This window comes from Muscardinus avellanarius (assembly GCF_963383645.1).
Source record: "Muscardinus avellanarius genome assembly, chromosome: 3".
NCBI classification, from domain to species: Eukaryota; Metazoa; Chordata; class Mammalia; order Rodentia; family Gliridae; genus Muscardinus; species Muscardinus avellanarius.
The window spans coordinates 162,327,714-162,345,989 of record NC_137788.1 but is presented as its reverse complement, the minus strand read 5'-3'; the positions used below and the strand labels follow the sequence as shown (position 1 = coordinate 162,345,989).

Below are 18,276 nucleotides of genomic sequence, written 5' to 3'. Positions count from 1 at the left end.
CCGGCCAGGCAGTTCCCTTCTAATTCCTGGTTTTATGGGAGTTTTTTTTAATCATGAATGAGAACTGAGCTTTATCAAATGCTTTTTCTTTATTTATGTAATCACATGATTTATTTCTCTGTGGTCTATTAATATGGTGAATTATATTAACTGATTTATTTTAAAGTATTGAGCCACCCTTCCGTATCTGGAATAAACCCTGCTTGGCCATGATGTATAATTCTTTGCATAAACTTCTGAGTGTTAATGTAAAAATTTGCAAATTTGCAGCACATTCATAAGAGATCCTGGTCTACACTCTTTTTCTCTTGTACTTTCTTTATCTGGTTTTGATGTCAAGACAGTGCTGGCTTTTTTCTGGAAGAGACTTCATAGGACTGGTTTTTGAGTCTCACTCTTTGTACAGCCCTTTTAGTGGCTGTTCCAAGTATCACATTGTATGCATGTACCCTCAGCTGTTAACATTTAACCACTTTTAGTGACACCTATAAATCTTACCAGCTTTTTGCCTCTTTATCTTCAAGCACTCATAATATGATTGTCTTAAATATTTACTGTATTTACATTGAGACACACAGACAGACATCTACCATCAGATATAATTTAGAAAACTCAAGAGGAGAGAGAAAGCTATTATATTTGCCCATATTTTTGCTCTTTATTTTGCTTGAAATGAAGGTAGCCACAACGCTCCCTTTCCATCGAGGTTCTCAGCCCTTCTCTGATGTCCGTGATCTCTCCGAGGCTCCCTGCCTTCTCTGGGCTTCTATTCTAAAGTGAACTTCTGTTCCAGGTCGCCTGAACTGGTGGTCCACTGTGTGCACGAGCTGTAAACGGCTTCTTCCTTTGGCCACGACAGGGGATGGGAACTGCCTTTTACATGCCGCCTCGCTGGGTAAGCTCCACGGCAGAGTGGCAGGGCTGCAGGCCTGCGCACTGGTGGTTAAAGCACAGACATCTGCTCAGAAGAGCCAGCCCTGCCATCGTGAGATGGAGCCAACAATCCTGGCCCTTCTGGCTAACTAACTGGATGTGTTGGTGGAGAGGCAGAACGCACGTGATCAAAGTCCTGTCATGAGAGAAGGAGCCTCCAGTAGAAACTGTAGGGATGATAATTAGAGCTCGTGCCCTGGAATAATCAGAGCGGAATTCCTGCAGGGGGCAGGATCCTTAGTGAGACTTGAACAATTCAAAAGAGTAGAAGACTGAACATTCCAGACAGGGAGACAGACGGAGCCCAGAGTAGGGATCCATGATGTGCTAAGAGACAGGGCTGAGCAGGGTGAGGCTGGAGCAGGAGCCTGGGGAACAATGCCTGAGGGTGGGCAGTTGTGGGGCCCCAGAGGGCCCAGAGTCTGTAATGAATGCGAACTGACAGGAAGACAGGCAGAGCCGGCCATGGTGGTACATTTCTGTAATCTCAGTACTCGGGAGGCTGAGACAGGAGGATCACAGGTTCCGGGCCAACCTCAACAATACAGTGAGACTTTCAGCAACCTAGAAAGTCATTGTTTTAAAACAAAAAACTAAAAAGAAGAGGTGTAAGACTGTGAAGGGTTTGGGGGGACATGCTGTGGGCTTGACAGGACGGCAGGGAGACAAAGGCATCCATCCGCTCACCTCCCTGCCTTCCACAACAAAACCAGCACATCCTGTTTTGTGGCATTAAAATGTATTCTACACTCTTCATGGTAAGAAAATAAAACATCAATAATCTCACCATCCACTGCTGGCCACATTTAACATTTTAGCATCTTGTCTTTGAATTGTTTGTGTGCTCCTCAAGTGAAATTATGACCCCACCTTGCACACAGTTTTGAATCCAACATTTCCCATTGAAAAAAAAATTTTTTTCTGGTAGTACTGAGGATGGAACCCTTCTACCTCCGGGCTGTACTCCCAGGCCTATTTTATATTATTTGGAAACAGGGTCTCTTAAGCCAGCATGGCTGGCTTCGAACCTGCGCGATCCTCCTGTCTCCGCCTCCCAAGCGCGGGGATGACAAGCGTGCGCCACCACGCCCGGCTCCCATTGAAACTTTTAAAAAATGCATCTTCTACATTTTAATTAACATATAATAATTACACATACATATGGGATGTAGTCAACCTTAAGTTTTTATGGAGAACTTCCCATGCTCCTCCTCTTCAAGAACATAAATTTAGTAGTTGGGTCGTATTTCATCACAATACCAACTCGCCCACTGTTATTGGATCTATTTCACCGTGATTCGTATCAAACCTGGAGAAGGAATATAAAAGCAGAAATCACCCGTCTGTGTCCAACAGCAGCCATGCACGGTCTCAGGCATGGAAACGGCCTTGGCCTTCAGGTACTGCAGTGTACAGTCACGGTTCTGTCAGTACCACAGGTGGGCCACGGCCACATGCCACTGTCTCGGATGGCATGATGGGCCTCCTGGGCCTGCCTGGAGCAGTGGGCCTCCCTAGAGCCTTGCTCCATCTGCAGGAGGGACCAGGACTGCAAGGTCCTCCTCTGAGAATCCCCCACACAGCAGCGATCTTGGAGTTCAAAGGCACCTTTATGCCAGTTCGGGTCAAACATCCCTAATCTGAAAATCCAAAATCCTAAATGCCCCCAAATCTGAAACTTTTTGAGAAACAACATGGCAGCCCGAATGGAAAACTCTGTACTTTGAAACTTTGTTTCACATAAAAATTATTTTAAAATATTGTATAAATTGCCTTTGTGTGTGCATAAAAAGTATATATGAAACATAAATGAATTTCAGAGTTAGACTTGGATCCCATCTCTAAGATATCTCATTTTCTATATGCAAACATTCCAAAATATGAACAAATCCAAATTAATTCTGGTCCCAAGCACTTTGGATACAGGATACTCTGTCTATACTTTGTTCTTATTTTGTGCTTACTTAGCTAAACTTGACCAGAATAGCCCAAAGCGTCAGTGTGACACCCACTCACAATACTTGTTGAACACCTGCCAGCCAGGCCTGACCTTGAGCTGGGATTATTGGGCACATGTAGAAATAACAGTAATCTCAGGGTGAGGCCTGTAGACAAACATGTATGGGACAAGGAGACCCTGTGCGTGAGAGAGAGCCCCCCAGGAAGAGCCTTGAGGTTGACACCACCCAAGAGTCCCCAAAGGCAGCTGAAACAGCTCTGAGCATGAGGGAGGGGTCCCAGCAGTTTTTGTTTATTGCATCTCCAAGGGTCAAAGCCAGTCTGAGCTTTTACAAATAGCAGTTAGGGCCAAACTCTCCAGAGGCTCCGGCTCACACAAGAGCCTGTCCATTCCCTTTCTGCCTTGTTCTCCCTGTCCTGGCTCTAGCCACCTTCCCCTCTTGCCTTTTGTGAAATGCCCCCCATGGACTGACCAGCCCTTTGGTTGGGCTGGCCCTGGCCCTTCCTTCTCCCTGGGATGGCAGCTCAGCTTCCTCCTGCATGCGCTCCAATCTCTGCTCTGATGTCTCCATCCATTCCCATCACACAGATGTGGGCACCACTGTCTTCATCTGCTGCATCTCTCCTTACAGTACTGGCATTGCATGTGGTGGTGTTGACATTATACGTGGTGGTGACTTTGCACGCGGTGGTCTCGACATTGCACGCAGTGGTGTTGACGTTGATGGTGGTGTTGGCTTTGCATGTGATGGTGTTGACATTGTACACGGTAGTTTTGATATTACACATGGTGTTGACATTGCACATGGGGTGTTGACTTTGTATGCAGTGATGTTTATGCCGCACATGGTGGTCTTGACGTTGTATATTCTGTGCTAAGTTAACGTCTGCCTCACTTTCCCCTTTCTTACAACATATGCCATCAGAGTTGAGGAATTCCATGTGTCTTAGTCCCTGCCATGCATACCTCCAGCACTGTGGATGGGTGGGTGGATGGATGAATGCATGGGTTTCCCCCATCCTCTCTCCTGTATCCAGGGCTGTGCCTCTCACCAGTGCTGCTTCCATTGGTTGGATTCCTTGACTGTATCTGAGCTGCCCAGCGCATGTACTGAGATAGCCGGTGTGCCTTTCTAACCCGCCCTCAGCAGCCAGCCCAGGGAAGACCTTCTCCCCGAGAGGCAGGTGCCCTCACCCGCTCACATGCAGCCATATCCACTGAAACTTCTCAGGACGCTGAGATGCTCTAGGATGGCCGACATCAGCTCTGGCAAACCATGGGGAAGCCAGGATGCTACCAACCATCGTGGTGTGGGGCATTAAGTGAGAACACATCACTTAGGTCTCCCACCCAAGTGCAAGAACTGGATGGTAAACATTAGGTTTCTTAGAGCAAAGCCACAAGGTTGAGGCCAGGTGGTCACAGATCCCAGGAGAGGGGCAGTGTTCATTCTTCACTCACTGTTGATTTGCTAAGATGGGGGCGCGTTGTCCATTCACTCGCTGGAGCAGATGGGAGGCACAGGCAAAGGGAGGGCGTCTAGGAGCCAGTGATGAGGACAAGTGCCGTGGGTACCTTCGTGTCTGCAATGTAAGGGCCGGCCTGGCAGGTTGTGGTGGTCCCGGTAGCCTCTGCTTTGTCCCTTCCTCATGTCCTTCCTCTCTTTTGTACCCCTCATTGCCTCCTGGCTGCAGGAATGTGGGGGTTTCATGACCGGGACCTGGTTTTACGGAAAGCTCTCTACACCATGATGCGGACTGGTGCTGAGCGGGAGGCCCTGAAGCGGAGGTGGCGCTGGCAGCAGACACAGCAGAACAAGGAGGTTGGTACCACTGGCCTTGCCAGGCACAGCTCAAGCCAGGCTGGAGCCCACGTGTGGCCCCAGTCCAAGTCCATCTCAGAAGGCCAGGCAGAGATGGCTTCTGGGATTTGTGGAGCCTGCCCCCTTTAAGCCACAGCCGTGGAGAGCAGTTTGAGTGGCGCACCCTGGTAGACAGCAGGACCACTCATACCTCCCACACTGGCGCAAATAGGAAAGCCACCGTCCCCACTCTCAGAGGCATCCCCACTTAAAGGATGAAGTAAATCCCTGGGAACCTACTTCCAGGCACAACCCCTGGCCCAGCCTCTGTGCATGAGCACAGTGCAGAGGGAAGCCAGGAGTCCCCGCTGCACCTTCGCACCTGGCTCTTCTAACAGAGCAGTCGCCTTCCTCCTGATTGAAGCGGCCCCTGGGCCTTTTACTAGCGGCGCCCATCCAGGAGCACATGAGATTAATCCTCATGTGTTCATGCCCCCGGGGACAGCCGGTGCTAGGGATAGACTTCCAACACCTCTGAAATTAGAGACTGGGCTTCTGAAAATGTATCGTGCAAACAAAAGAGGGTCATCAGGGGCCCCTGACGGTGTCCCGCCTGGATCCTGCTGGGGCCTCGGTCACCCAGTGATGGGGTACGGCTGCCCACGTGGGGAGGGTGAGGAGCCCCCCATGGCAGCGTGGCCCACCCCCGACCCGGCTTCCCTTTGCGCCAGTCAGGGCTGGTGTACACGGAGGAGGAGTGGGAGCGAGAGTGGACCGAGCTGCTGAAGCTGGCGTCCAGCGAGCCGCGCACGCACTTCAGCAAGAACAGCGGCACAGGCGGGGGGTAAGTGCAGACCCCGGCTCTCCCCAAGGGTCACCCTGAGTGCCCCGCCAACAGGGGGTGGGGCCAGAGCTACGTGGCACCCCCAAACTTCAGAAGGTGGAGAGACTGCAGCCTTCAAATGTCAGGTCCTAAACAAGGATGTGGAGAAGCTGCGGGGGACAGCTGGGGAGTGCTGGACCCCGGGCGAGGTGCACCTGCCTCTCACAGGCTGCCCCAGCCCCAGGGCCTCGGGCCTCCTCGCGCAGAGCAGGCAGTGGGGGTGGGAGGGCTCGGGGCATAGCCAGGCCCTGGGGGAGACCCAGGAGGAGGTCAGGCCAATGCTACCATTGCACAAACAAGGCTCTGAAGGTTCTCGTTGCTGGGTTTGGGTCTTTTCTTCATCTAAGTACCTATTTGACTTGTGGCTTCGAGTCACAGGAAGGCAAGGATGGCTGAACCCGCCCTCCCCCGGCCTTTCCCAGATAGACTCTGAGCATTCAGCATGCCCCTGGCACGGAGGCTTCGCACATTCAGCGCACATTAGGAATAGCGTGTTCCTGCCGACTCAGCTCAAATGATCCGCTGTGGGAGTGAAGCGATGGCCCAACAGAGCTTGGCGTTTCAAAGGGTGTGCGTTTGGTTCATGCTTTTCTGAGCCTGAAGGCAAAGGTATTGCCCCCCCGGAAGGTCTCAGCCAAAAGCCAGGGAGTGTGACCATTGTCACCGAGGAGACCCATGCGAGGATCAGAGATTCCTGGACTATGTGCGACCCCTGGCCAGCCTCAGGCCCCCAGCCTGGACACAGCCATCTGGCGCCTCACCCACGGCAGCAGGCCTGAGGCCTCCTGGTCCAGCCTGCGCTTGAGGCCCTGGCTCGAGGACAGGTTCCAACAGGGCCCACAGCAGCAACAGCTTGGACTACATTCTGAGACCAGACCTTTAAGACCCAGGAAGACAAAAGCACAGGCCCGCAGGCCCTGCACAGTCATGTGTAACTGTGTTTTAGTCATGTGCCACGTGAGCCTCCACAGTCCCTCTTGTTTAGGGACAAGCATAGTTGCATGTTTGGGTTCAGGCATTCTGAAGATTCTGTTAGTCCCAGAAACTTGGCCTTTTTCCTGCCCACACGTCCTAAGACCCGCCCTAATGAGTCTCCGGTGCCCCCCGCATCTCCTCCCTCCTTGTGTCCATGCACCTGCCTTGGGCAGATGTCTTGCAGGTGCTGGAGGACTGGATTCAAACTGGGTATCTCTGCCAGGGTAGAGGAGTGACTGTAAAAAAGACAGCAACAGGAATGATGCGTATATTACTCTTTTTCCATTTCTATAACAAGACACCTGAGGCTGGGTCCTTGTGAAGAAACGAGGTTTATTTAGCACATAGTTTTAAAGCCTGAAAGTCCAAACAGCATAGTAGTGACTCAGACACATCAGAGCTGGTGAAACATGGCAGGAACCAAAGCCAGGGAGGAGCCAGACGCATGCTGCTTATAACAGCTCTCTAGAGAGAACTTGCTCCGGGCCCCGGGAGAGCTGCCTTAATTCCTTCTTGAGCAGCATCTCTCAGTGACCTAATCACCTCCCATTAGTCCCTACCCCTCCAAGGTTCCTCCACCTCCCACATTGCCACGCTGGGGACCAAGCTTCCAACCTTGGAGGGCGCAGCCCACCCACATGCCACCACAGCAGTTAGTAGCTGTCTCCACACTCCAGTTTCCCTGAGTCCCCCCATCCAGAAGGGGCTTTGCCACTGTCCCATGGCTGATCTGACCCATCCAACGTCAAAGCCAGAGCCTCAGCCCCTGCAGCCTGCTCCCTGGGGCCCTGGGGGCTCGGATGGGACTAGGGGTGGAGGAAATATCCCACCTCCCTTCTTACAGAAAGAGCAAGGCGGCAGGGAAGAAGGCCCCGGTGGTGGCACAGCCCCTGTTCTCTGTTGTACCTTCTCTTCCTCCCACCCTCGAGTCCTAAGAATGGGGATGGTGCACCAGATGGGCACTCTCTGCCCACAGAAAGGAAGCCCTGGTGCCACGGAGCCCTGCTCCCCACCTTCCATCTGACACGAGCCGCCATGCTCCTCCATATGCCTCCCCTGCCCCCCAGGACCTCTGGAGACTGAGCTGTCTCACCGCAGGCCCCGGGCCTGCAACTTGGCTTCCATTGCAATGATAAAACGACCCTTGTCAGGAGCAATGAATGAGATATTTCCCGGTCCTACAAGTCCTCTGCCCTACTGTCATGGGGACCAGCAGCTTTGGGGAACAGGAAGGCCAGGCCCACTGCTGTCCTCTCTCATCAGGAGGGATGAGGGCCTGGAGGAAGACAGACAGTAGCAGCCCGAGCAGCCGCCAGGGCCACAGCTCACAAAGCAGGGCAAGGGAGCACCATCCTGTGTGTCCGAGCCCTCCTGGCTGGCTTCTCCTGGGTCTTGAATGTCTGGTTCCAGGGGGTGAAATCCCTCCCTGCCGTGGCCCTCCTGCACAGGGTTCATGCTGTCTTGACTGGTGTCTGCAGCACTTAGGGTGGCCCAGATCCCAGCAGCAGGTATATCTCAGGAGCTGCTCAGAGACAGCAGCCAGCCACTGTGGTGCCGGGCATGCTAAGGCACCGCTTACAGCACCAGTCCGTTTTTCAGCCTGTTTCCCATTAGACCTTCTTCCTTATACTTCTGCAATTTTTTTCTTTTGGATCAGGATCATGAATCACTCTGTGTGTGTGAGTGTGTGAGTGTGTGTGTGTGTGTGAGTGTGTGTGTGTGTGTGTGTGTGTGTGTTAGTGCCGGGGGTTGAACCCAGAGGCATTCCACCTTTGAGCTGCATCTCAGCCCCAGCCCTACTTTTTCTTTTGGAAACAGGGTCTCATTAGGTTGCTGAGAGCCTTGCTCAGTTGCTGAGCTCATAGGCGTTGAACCTATGACCCTCCTGTCTCCGCCTCCCAAGTACTAGGATTACAGGCATGTGTCACCATGCCTAGCATGAATTATTTTTGTAATTAAAAGCTTCCGATGCAAATGCCTGCTCATAAGGCATTCATCAGTAGGGTCTGCATGTCAACTGTATTTTCTAACACACAATCCTGGTGCCTTTATGAATCTCTAAAGTGGTCCAAGCATTGTCTCATGTTTGTATGAAAGTCCCTGCACCTGGGATTCACGGGTTGGTTACCATATCTTACGGCTGGGGCAGATCTCACCTCTATGCTGTCTCCTTCCAGTCCCACATATTTGTTCCCTGCCCAGAGAGATGTTTCCTAAGGCACACGCAGCCCATCCTGAGGCAGGTTCGTTGGAGAGTATTTCCTGCCTCCGTGCAGCTGTAGCCTCCGCATGGTGCGGCCCAGCTGAATCCTTCCTCTAGGTGTTCTTCCAAGTCCCAGCTCTGCGCTGGACACAGGGCTGTGTGTACATAAAGAGCCAGGGCAGAGCCAGCAGGCCTAGAGCTGACCACTGTCCTGCACCCTCACACACCCAAGAGAGGTGTTCCTGCCCAGTCCTGACACCACCACCCACGTCTGACCCAGGAGGAGGCAGAAGAAAAGGCCAGCCCTGAGGGGGCGAGCACTCCCCGCTTCCCTGCACAGCCTGTGATGTGGAGCCAGAGCAGGGCGTGTGGGCCTTCTCAGAGGGCCAGGATTCCCCAGGACTGGGGAAAGGTCCGTGTGGTCAGATGGGAATGAGAACAGTGTTATTCTATTGAGCGCCTGTTAGCCATCAGGTGGGGCTACTAAGATGTCATCACTACCAAGTATAGATAAGAAAGCTGAGATTCAAAGGATTGCGATATATATTAGGGTTTTCCAGAGAAAAAGAAAAATGCATACATAGCCTATTGTAGAGGAGTGCATGTGTATATGTGTACATATAGGTATATATTGTGAATATGTATCCCCTATTGTACATGTGTTGTACTCACACACACACATGCATGGTGATGGGGTCCGAGCAGTCCGATGATCTGCTACCTGAACTCTGGAGACCCAGAGTCATCAATACAGCATGGTCCAGAAGGCCTGAGGGCCGGTGGCGTGGACCCCGGCCTGAGTCTGAAGGCCTGAGAACCAGGAGCACCCAGGGCAGCAGAGCAACGTCCCGGCTCCAGCCATCAGAAAAAGAGAATGAGCCGGGCGTGGTGGCGCACACTTGTAATCCCAGCATTTGGGAGGCTGAGACCTGGAGGATCGCGGTTCGCGGACAGCCTCAGCTACTTAGTGAGGCCTCTGCAACTCAGTGAGACCCGGTTTCAAAATAAAGAAAAAAAAATAGGGCAGGGGGTGTAGCTCGGAGGTCAATGCCCCTGGGTTCCATCCCCAGACCCGTGCAAAAAAAAAAGAAAAAGAAAAAAGAAAAAGAGAGAATGAGCCTCTCTCTCTGGTCTTTTTTCTAATCGGCCCTCGACAGACTGGGCCATGCCCTCTGCTTTACTAAATTGGCAATTCCAGTGCCGAACTTTCCCAGAGACACCTTCACTTGGACATACCCAGTAATAATGGTTAACCAGACATCTGGGCATCCCATGGCCCAGTCGAGTGGACATGTAAAAATAGCCTCCACAGGTCAGTCCCCGGTGTCCCACAGCCTCTAGGAGATGGAGCGAGAATTCAGACGTAGAGCTGAGCGAAACCCAAGCCGGGGAGTGAGGGCCACGTGCAGAGCGATGATGAGGGACAAGGACCCGCGACTTCCCTTGAGGGTCACGGTGAAAATAGTCACTTTGAGGCTCTGCATTTGAAAAGGACAGCTTGTTTGTTTCTCATTTTGAAAGGACTTTGGTTTTTGAGAAGCTGATAGAGAAAAAAGGAAAAGAGACTAGAGCAAGTGGGCGTCCCAATTCACCTCCTCACCCGCGCCCGGGCTTTCCTCACCTATCTCTCTCCTCTCTCCCCTCTCCCCTTCTCTCTCTCTCTCTCTCTCTCTCTCTCTCTCTCTCTCTCCTCCCTCTCTCATTTCACTGGCCATTTTGTTTGTTGTACTTCTTTCATATCTGCCTTTTTTGTCAGAAATATTGAGAATTCTAAAGGACTCTACAAAGCGCAGTCTTGGAGACATACATTTTTTCTTCTTCTTCTACTTCTTCTTCTTCTTCTTCTTCTTCTTCTTCTTCTTCTTCTTCTTCTTCTTCTTCTTCTTTTTGGTGGTACTGGGGTTCCTGGAAGCCCTTCTACCTCTGGGCTACACTCCCAGACCTATTTTAGATTTTTGAAACAGGGTCTCTTATGCCAGAGCGGCTGGCTTCGAACCTGCACGATCCTCCTGTCTCCTCCACCTCCCAAGCGCAGGGATTACAAGCGTGTGCCACCACACCCGGCTGGAGACATACATCTGAGTTTTTTTGTTTGTTTGTTTGTTTTGGGGTTTTTTTTTTTTTTTTTGCGGTACTGGGGATGGAACCCAGGGGCCTTCTACCTCCGGGCTACACTCCCAGACCTATTTTATATTTTATTTGGAAACAGGGTCTCTTAAGCCAGCTGAGGCTGGCTTCGAACCTGCGCGATTCTCCTGTCTCAGCCTCCCAAGCACGGGGATTACAAGCGTGCGCCACCACGCCTGGCTACATTTGAGATCTTTGAAGGGAAAGACAGTGCTATTCCGTTCCCGCAGACTGGCTCTCCCAGGCCACCCTCACCCTCTCCCCTGGAAAGGCATGCTTGTGGATGCCCCTTGAGGAGCTGCAAGACACCCTTGCCGGGTCTCTATCCCCATCCCAGCATATGCCGGTGACTAGCTCGCTCTCTTTCCCTCCCCAGCGTGGATAACGCCGAGGACCCTGTGTATGAGAGCCTGGAGGAGTTCCACGTCTTCGTCTTAGCCCACATTCTAAGGCGGCCAATCGTGGTGGTGGCAGACACGATGCTGAGGGACTCGGGTGGAGAGGGTGAGTCCTACGGGAGATGCACTCAACCGTGGCCCTGAGCGTTCCACACCCCAAGAGGACGGACGCACACCCATGGAGGGGCCGAGCTCCGGGGAAGACACGGCCACACGATTCTTTTTTATCCCTGCCCATCATCTTGCATGTCCATGGCCTCAGGTGGCTGGGAGCCCCATCGTGTGCCCAGAGCTTGGCAGACAGCCCGACCCCCAAAAGGCCCAGGGGAGCTCACCACTCAGTCCCTCTTGCCCCTTTGCAGAGTACACAGCCCTCAAAGAGAAAAGAAAGGGAGCGATAAAGCGCAGAATCACTGGGCACAAGGGTAGTAGAGTCAGGACGGGCAGAGGGGGAGAGAGCAAAGGCCTGCGCTGAGCACGGCCATCTCCCGGGGCACCCGCCTCCCTGCTCACAGGCCCGCTGCTCACGACCGCCTCTCCTGGTTTGTGTCCGCAGCGTTCGCACCCATCCCATTTGGAGGGGTTTACCTGCCCCTGGAGGTCCCTCCCAACCGATGCCATTGCTCACCTCTGGTTCTAGCCTATGATCAAGCGCACTTCTCAGCCCTCGTGTCCATGGAGCAGAGAGACCAGCAAAGAGAGCAAGGTACTGCGTGCTGAGAGGCGGGTGCGGCGGGCGTGGCAGAGCCAGGGGCAGGCCATCAGCAGAGGGGTGTGGACAGCTCCTTAGAAGGGCGTGCACCTGTGCACATAACCGTGGGTTTTGCATAAACTCCTCTCTGCATGTGCAAATGTTTCACTAAAAGTAACAGTGTTAAAGGCAGCATCTCATGTGCAGTGGTGACCAAAGGACTCACCCCCCTCCAGTGGCCTTTGTGTTTGTTCTCTTTTACGTGTATACATATGTTTTTTAATTTAATTTTTAACTGATACATAAATCACAAAGAGTATACTGGCAGGAGCAGCCCTGCACCCTGTACTGGCCCAAAGCCCAGCGGTCCCAGGATGGGGACAAGGATGTGAACTGCACTGACCCATGAGCAGCCGTGCTCAGGCTCAGTCCAGTGAGCACGTGCTGAGTGCCTGAGAATCCCTGTTTCAGGGACGGCATGCCCATCTGAGAATGCTCTGGAAAACAAGCAACCCCACCGCCACGACACAAGTATGCCTGGCAGGCTCAAGTTCCATTCAGAAGGAGAGTGTGTGGGGAGTGGGCCAGAGTTGGCTCAGGACACACGAGTAGGGGTCACAAAAGCCTTCTGTGGTTCCAGGTGTCTCAAGAGCCGGGTCCGGGACTGGGGAAAAGCGTCTGTCATGGCCAGTAGAATGGGCTCCATGTGGGCACCTGTGCACACCCTGCAAGGGCCAGGGCCACTGCCTACCACCTCTGTAAAGTGACTCACAGGGCCATCCCTTCAATAAATATTCACTGGGAACGTGTTTATGTGATGAGCACAATTCTAGCACCATGCCGTGACAGTTAAATGGGGCGACAGATGTGACCACTCCTAGTGAGTGCCTGGGACTCTGTTCCTCCTCCCCTGGGGAAGACTGGGGACAGCCCGGCCTCAAGCCTCAGCCCAGAAGAGCCTCACCAGCCAGCCCAGACCCAGCAGAGGCAGCTCGAACGTGGCCACTGCGAGCTCAGGTGCCAGGAACCCTGTGTCCGCCAGCATTCTGTGGCCATGATCGAAACATCTGACCACATAACTTAGAGGAAAGAAGATTTATTTTCTTATGGGTTCAGGCTCAGTCTCTGTGAGGCTGAGGACTGAAGATCTTAGGGAACAGAGATGGTGGGAGGCTGAGAGAGGACACACGGGCTGTGCTCACAAAACAGAGGCCAAAAGAGAGAGAGAGAGACACACGGAGCCCAAGCTGGGGTAGGAAGGGCCATCTATAATCCTCAAGGATGCACTTCCAGGGATCTACCTCCTCCATCCGTACCCTACCATCTACCAGGTACCACCCAGGTCAATCCACCACAATGGAGTTATTGCTGCTGGGATTAACGACCCTCATTACTCCACTATACCAACCCTGAGTATTAATAAATGCGCTCTTTCAGAGACATTTTATATCTAACTGTAACAGACCTCAGACCCAGGATGCTGTCCCCAGCCCTGTGTTAGTCAGCCTTTCCATTCTGTGACGAGAGGAGGAAATGTTTGTTTGGGCTCACAGTTGTGGAGTTCAGTCCACAGTTGGCCAGCTCCAAGCCAGAGACCATGATGGCAGGGCAGGGTGGACAGATGCTGCTCTAGCATCGTGGCAGCTGGAAGCTGAGAGCAAGAGGAGCAAGCCAGAGACATATACAGTCCCCAAGACCTTGCCTCCGTGACCCAGTGCTGCAGCCATGCCCCACCTCCCAGCCTGCCACACTGGGGACCTTGCTTTCTGCAAATCCACTGGGGTGTGCCACCCAGACAGCAAAGCCACCAAGCCTGGCAGGAGCCAGGTGGGAGGCAGAGGGTGTGAGACTCAGGAACACAGAGCCCCTACTTTGGGGGTAACTGATCTAAGCCACAGCACTACTGTGTAATGAAATAAGCCACCCTTCAGCCTGTAAGCACTCCAGCATGGCTATAGGAGAAGACAGTGAAGCAATCAGGCTCTGGCACCTAGATGGAACCTCCCCAAAGCAGGAGGAACCAAGCCACAGCAGGAGGATACAGCTATGCAGTGCGGCCACCTCACACACCCCAGAAGGTGTTGGCATGGTTACAGCTGGTGGCATGGTTTTCCAATATGACCACTAACTCTTGGTAAAGTTCCAAATAACCCAAGTACAGCCTTGCCCCGTCCCCACTGCCATCAGTGGGTGGAGTGTGTAGCTACACTTGTGCACAGGCTGGCTCAAGGCTCTGGCATCAGGTGGCACCAAGCAGGCTGGATCTGCACCCCCCTTGTTCACAATTACATATTCTATGGGCTTCCCGACACAGGTGAGTTCTAGGTCCTTTCCAGGGTGATTGACTCTCCCCATTTCCTATCCCCACTCTACCGAGGAGGAAAGTGAAGAAGGGTGTATCCCCAGCGAGTGGTCACCGCCGTGACGCATTACAGGGCCAGGTTGGTAGGTGAACTTAGGGGAGCTTCCAAACAGGAGACATGGCCAGGAGGATAGAGATGGGGGAACATGCAAGTCCTGGACAGGAGGTTCAGGAAGTGAGACCCCAAGTCAAAGATTGCTTGGCATAAGCAGCATTTCCTACCTGCTGAGCAGGAAGGAGCCTTCGGGGTTGGATGGAAAAGGTGGAGGCAGGGCAGGCTCTGCTTCATGAGAGGTATTAATGCCGTTAATAGTCTTCTCTTTAAAAGGCAGTATGTCAGTTAATTATTGAAACCATCTTTCCCTCCTAAATGCAAACAGCCCGTGAGCCTCTGGGGCACATCCAGGGTCACATCAAAGCCAAGGAGCCCCAACAGTTTCCCTGGTGCCTCCTTCAGGGGTCACGTTCTGGGAGCCCAGAGAGTGGAGTGGCAACCCTTAAGAGTCCACTGGTTAGAGCTGGAAGGGAGAGGCTGGGGTGACCGCGGAGCCGACAGACAGCTCCAGACTGCCAGGATGGGGGCTCAGAGGACCACACCACGCTTCACTGTTCACTTACTGGAACAGAGACTCAGCACATCCAAAATGTGATGTTTGGAGGGGGAAAAAAGTTTTTGCAAAGAGCAGCTTTCAACCTTTGCCTCTTGACACTTGGAAGCAACACAGTAAGTTTATAAAAATGAGCTGCAGATCCCAGAATTTTTCTACCCAGCAGCCCAAGAAGCAGCTATTTATCTGTATTTAATGCTTAATCATAGTTAAATTGAATGCTAGTCTGTGGCTTAACATTCCTCAAGCCAAATACATTGCTGCTGCTGCTGCTGCTCCCTCTTCCCCCTCCTCCTCCTCCTCCTCCTTCTCCTCCTCCTCCTCCTCCTCCTCCTCCTCCTCCTCCTCTTCTTCTTCTTCTTCTTCTTCTTCTTCTTCTTCTTCTTTCTTTCTTTCTTTCATTCAATGCTGAGGATTGAACTCAGGGCCTTGCCTGCGAGACAAGCTCTCTACCACTGAGCTACACCCCCAACCCTGATTACAACATCTTATTGCCAATATATTTGGTCACAGGCCATGCTTTTTCCTACAGGACTAATTTTTAACAAACAGAACCAATCTCCTTTTAAATAATAATTTGTCTTCACATGTTACAAATACTATTAAATATCCCACTTAAACTTTATAACATACTTATGTTAAATAACGATCTTAAAACAAAGTGACTTTTGCTCAGAATCACTTGTTTGTGTAGATAAAGAGAGACTATGGTATTTGCTTCCTGGACTTGGAAGTAAGGTTGTTATAAGCATGCGCGCGCGCGCACACACACACACACACACACACACACACACACACACGTTCCGTCTTTGGGGAGAATTGGCCCTTTATCATTATGCAGTGCTCTTCTTCTCCTTCAGTAGCAATCCTTGTTCTTGGCTGTACTTGCACATTCAAATGGACCTCTCTGGCTGTCTTCTGATTAGTGAATATCTTTTATCTATGCCTTGATATGTTTATGATGGAGTACTGGTAGGAAGAAAATACAAGGATTTTGCTTTTCTTTTTAAATCCAAGCTAGCAATTTTAACTAATAGTTTTGACTACTTATAATTAATCATAGGAATGATATGGGTAGAATAAAATCCACCATCCTGCTAACTTTTGTTTGTTTCATCTATTCTTTATTTCTTATTTCTCTTATTTTTGTTGTCTTATTTTTTTAGCTAATTGAGCTGCTTTTTCCTTTCTTCCTTTTTGTGTGTGTGTGTGTGTGTGTGTGTGTGATACTGGGGATCGAACTCAAAGTCACTCTACCTCTGAGCTATACTTCATTCCTATTTCATTTTTATTTTTGAAACAGGGTCTCACTGGGTTGATGAGAGTCTCACTACTTGCTGATGCTTTCCTCAAACCTGTGATCCTCCCATCTCAGCCTTTCAAGCCCTAGAATTACAGGTGTGTACCACCATATTTAGCTCTAACTTAGGTTTTTAATGGTTTTGTTTTCCCCATTTATTGACTTATTATTTCTAGTTTTAATTATTAGTGTTTTCATATTAAACATCTTTAATTAATGATAATTCTATCACCAAGTAATATTTTCTATTTCCTGTGTTGTATAAAAATCTTACAACCTGTTTCTAATCCCTCCCTCATTCATTGTGCTATTATATTAAGAAGTATTTTACTTTTCTGTCAACCACGAGCACATTCTTTGTTTTAGGCAGTCATTTATCTCAGGCCAATTAAAGAGAAAGGAAAATGAATTAATTTTCACATTTATTTATTCCACTTTATTGCTCTTAATTATTTAAGTTCAAATTTCTTTTTTTTTAATTTTTTATTGGTGCACTGTATTCATACATCATAGTGGAATACAAAAAAACTTTTGTAGACATACATGCACAGTCAGCCCCCACCCAATCCCCACCCTGTTCCCTCCCCATCCCTCCCTCCCATGCTTGGCTTAGTGGTTGACATCTAGTATTATAGCAATTTATCCAAAATTAAAAATGATAATCTCACATAACAGTTTCATTTGTCTGATACCAAGCTTTTGATAACTTAAAGATAACATTTCAGTATTTCTTTTTGCTTTCTTTCTTACCAGAGAATATTTTTTTCTTTTTTTTTTTTAGGTGAAACTATCATATATTTATTTATTTATTTTTCAGGAAAAAAATCTATCCTAATATGGAATATGGACTCTAGATACCCAAAACGATCTCGAAAAAGAACAAAGCTAGAAGATATATATTTTCTGATTTCAAACCATATAAAGCTACAATAATTGAAACAGATATATAAACCATTGGACTTAAATAAAAGCCTAGAGCTAGATTCTTCCATATATTGTCAAGTTATTTTTGACAAGGTTTCCATGAACATTTGGTGGAGGAAATAATAATCTTTTAACTAAATATTGATGAAAAATAATAATTACATGAAAAAGAATAAAATTGGACCCTTACCTAATCCCATATACAAATATTAACTCAAAATAGATAAAAGATCTAAATATAAATCTTAATTTTAAAATCTTAATTTTAAATATAAATTTAATTTTAGAAGAAAATCTGGGTCATAAAACCTCACAACATTGAAATTGGCAGTGATTTCTTGGATATAATTTCAATGGCACAGGCAACAGAAGAGTATACAAACTCCCTAAAAAATAAAAAAATATTGTATATCCAAAGACAATGTAAACAGAGTTAAAAGTTACTAATAGAATGGGATAAAATATTTCCAAACGCTATATCTGAAGGTATGTTCATATTCCAACTAGAAATCCTAAAAATTAACAACAATCAAAGCAAACAATACAATTTAGAGATAGGTAAAAGACTAACATAAATAATGAATCTCCACAGATAATCAATCTTAGTTGTCTGTTGGATGGAAAATCTTGTTTCTCTGGTTCTGGTGTGTGTTACCTATTTCTTCTTTGTAGTTAATCTCTTTGAGTATTTTCTCTAGTGCTGGTTTTGAAGACATAAATTCCTTCAGTTTCTGTTTGTCATGGAAGCTTCTTATTTCTCCATCTAATTTGATAGAAAGTTTTGCTGGGTAGGAAATTTTTGGCTGGAAGTTGTTTTCTTTCAGAGTTTGGAATATGTTACTCCAAGCCCTTCTGGCTCTCATGACTTGGTTTGGGAAGTCTGGAGTGATTCTAATTGGTTTGCCTCTGAATGTCACTTAGCCCTTTGTTTTTGTTGCCTTTAAGATTCTCTGCTTGGCTTCCACATTGGTCATTTTGACAATTATGTGGCACGGGGATCCTCTTCTCTGATCCTGTCTAAAGGGAGTTCTATAAGTTTCCTGGACCTGTGTATCGACCTCTTGCTCTATGTTTGGAAAATTTTCTGCTATTACTTCCTTGAAGAGATTGT

At 49.4% G+C, this 18,276-nt stretch overlaps 1 protein-coding gene across 2 annotated transcripts in view; it reads left to right on the top strand.

Moving 5' to 3' along the window:
- Nucleotides 1-18,276, top strand: part of OTUD7A (OTU deubiquitinase 7A) — a gene marked incomplete at both ends in the record, with an annotated part of 114,030 nt that overhangs the window by 84,901 nt on the left and 10,853 nt on the right. Inside the window, 5 exons of one of the 2 annotated variants that reach the window (XM_080693042.1) lie at nt 794-895; nt 4,588-4,715; nt 5,447-5,538; nt 11,259-11,386; nt 11,837-11,986. In XM_080693042.1, the coding sequence (XP_080549168.1) occupies nt 794-895; nt 4,588-4,715; nt 5,447-5,538; nt 11,259-11,386; nt 11,837-11,986 (600 nt within the window). Of the gene's footprint in view, nt 1-793; nt 896-4,587; nt 4,716-5,425; nt 5,539-11,258; nt 11,387-11,836; nt 11,987-18,276 lie in introns of both variants that reach the window. The other variant, XM_080693041.1, reaches the window with a different exon arrangement.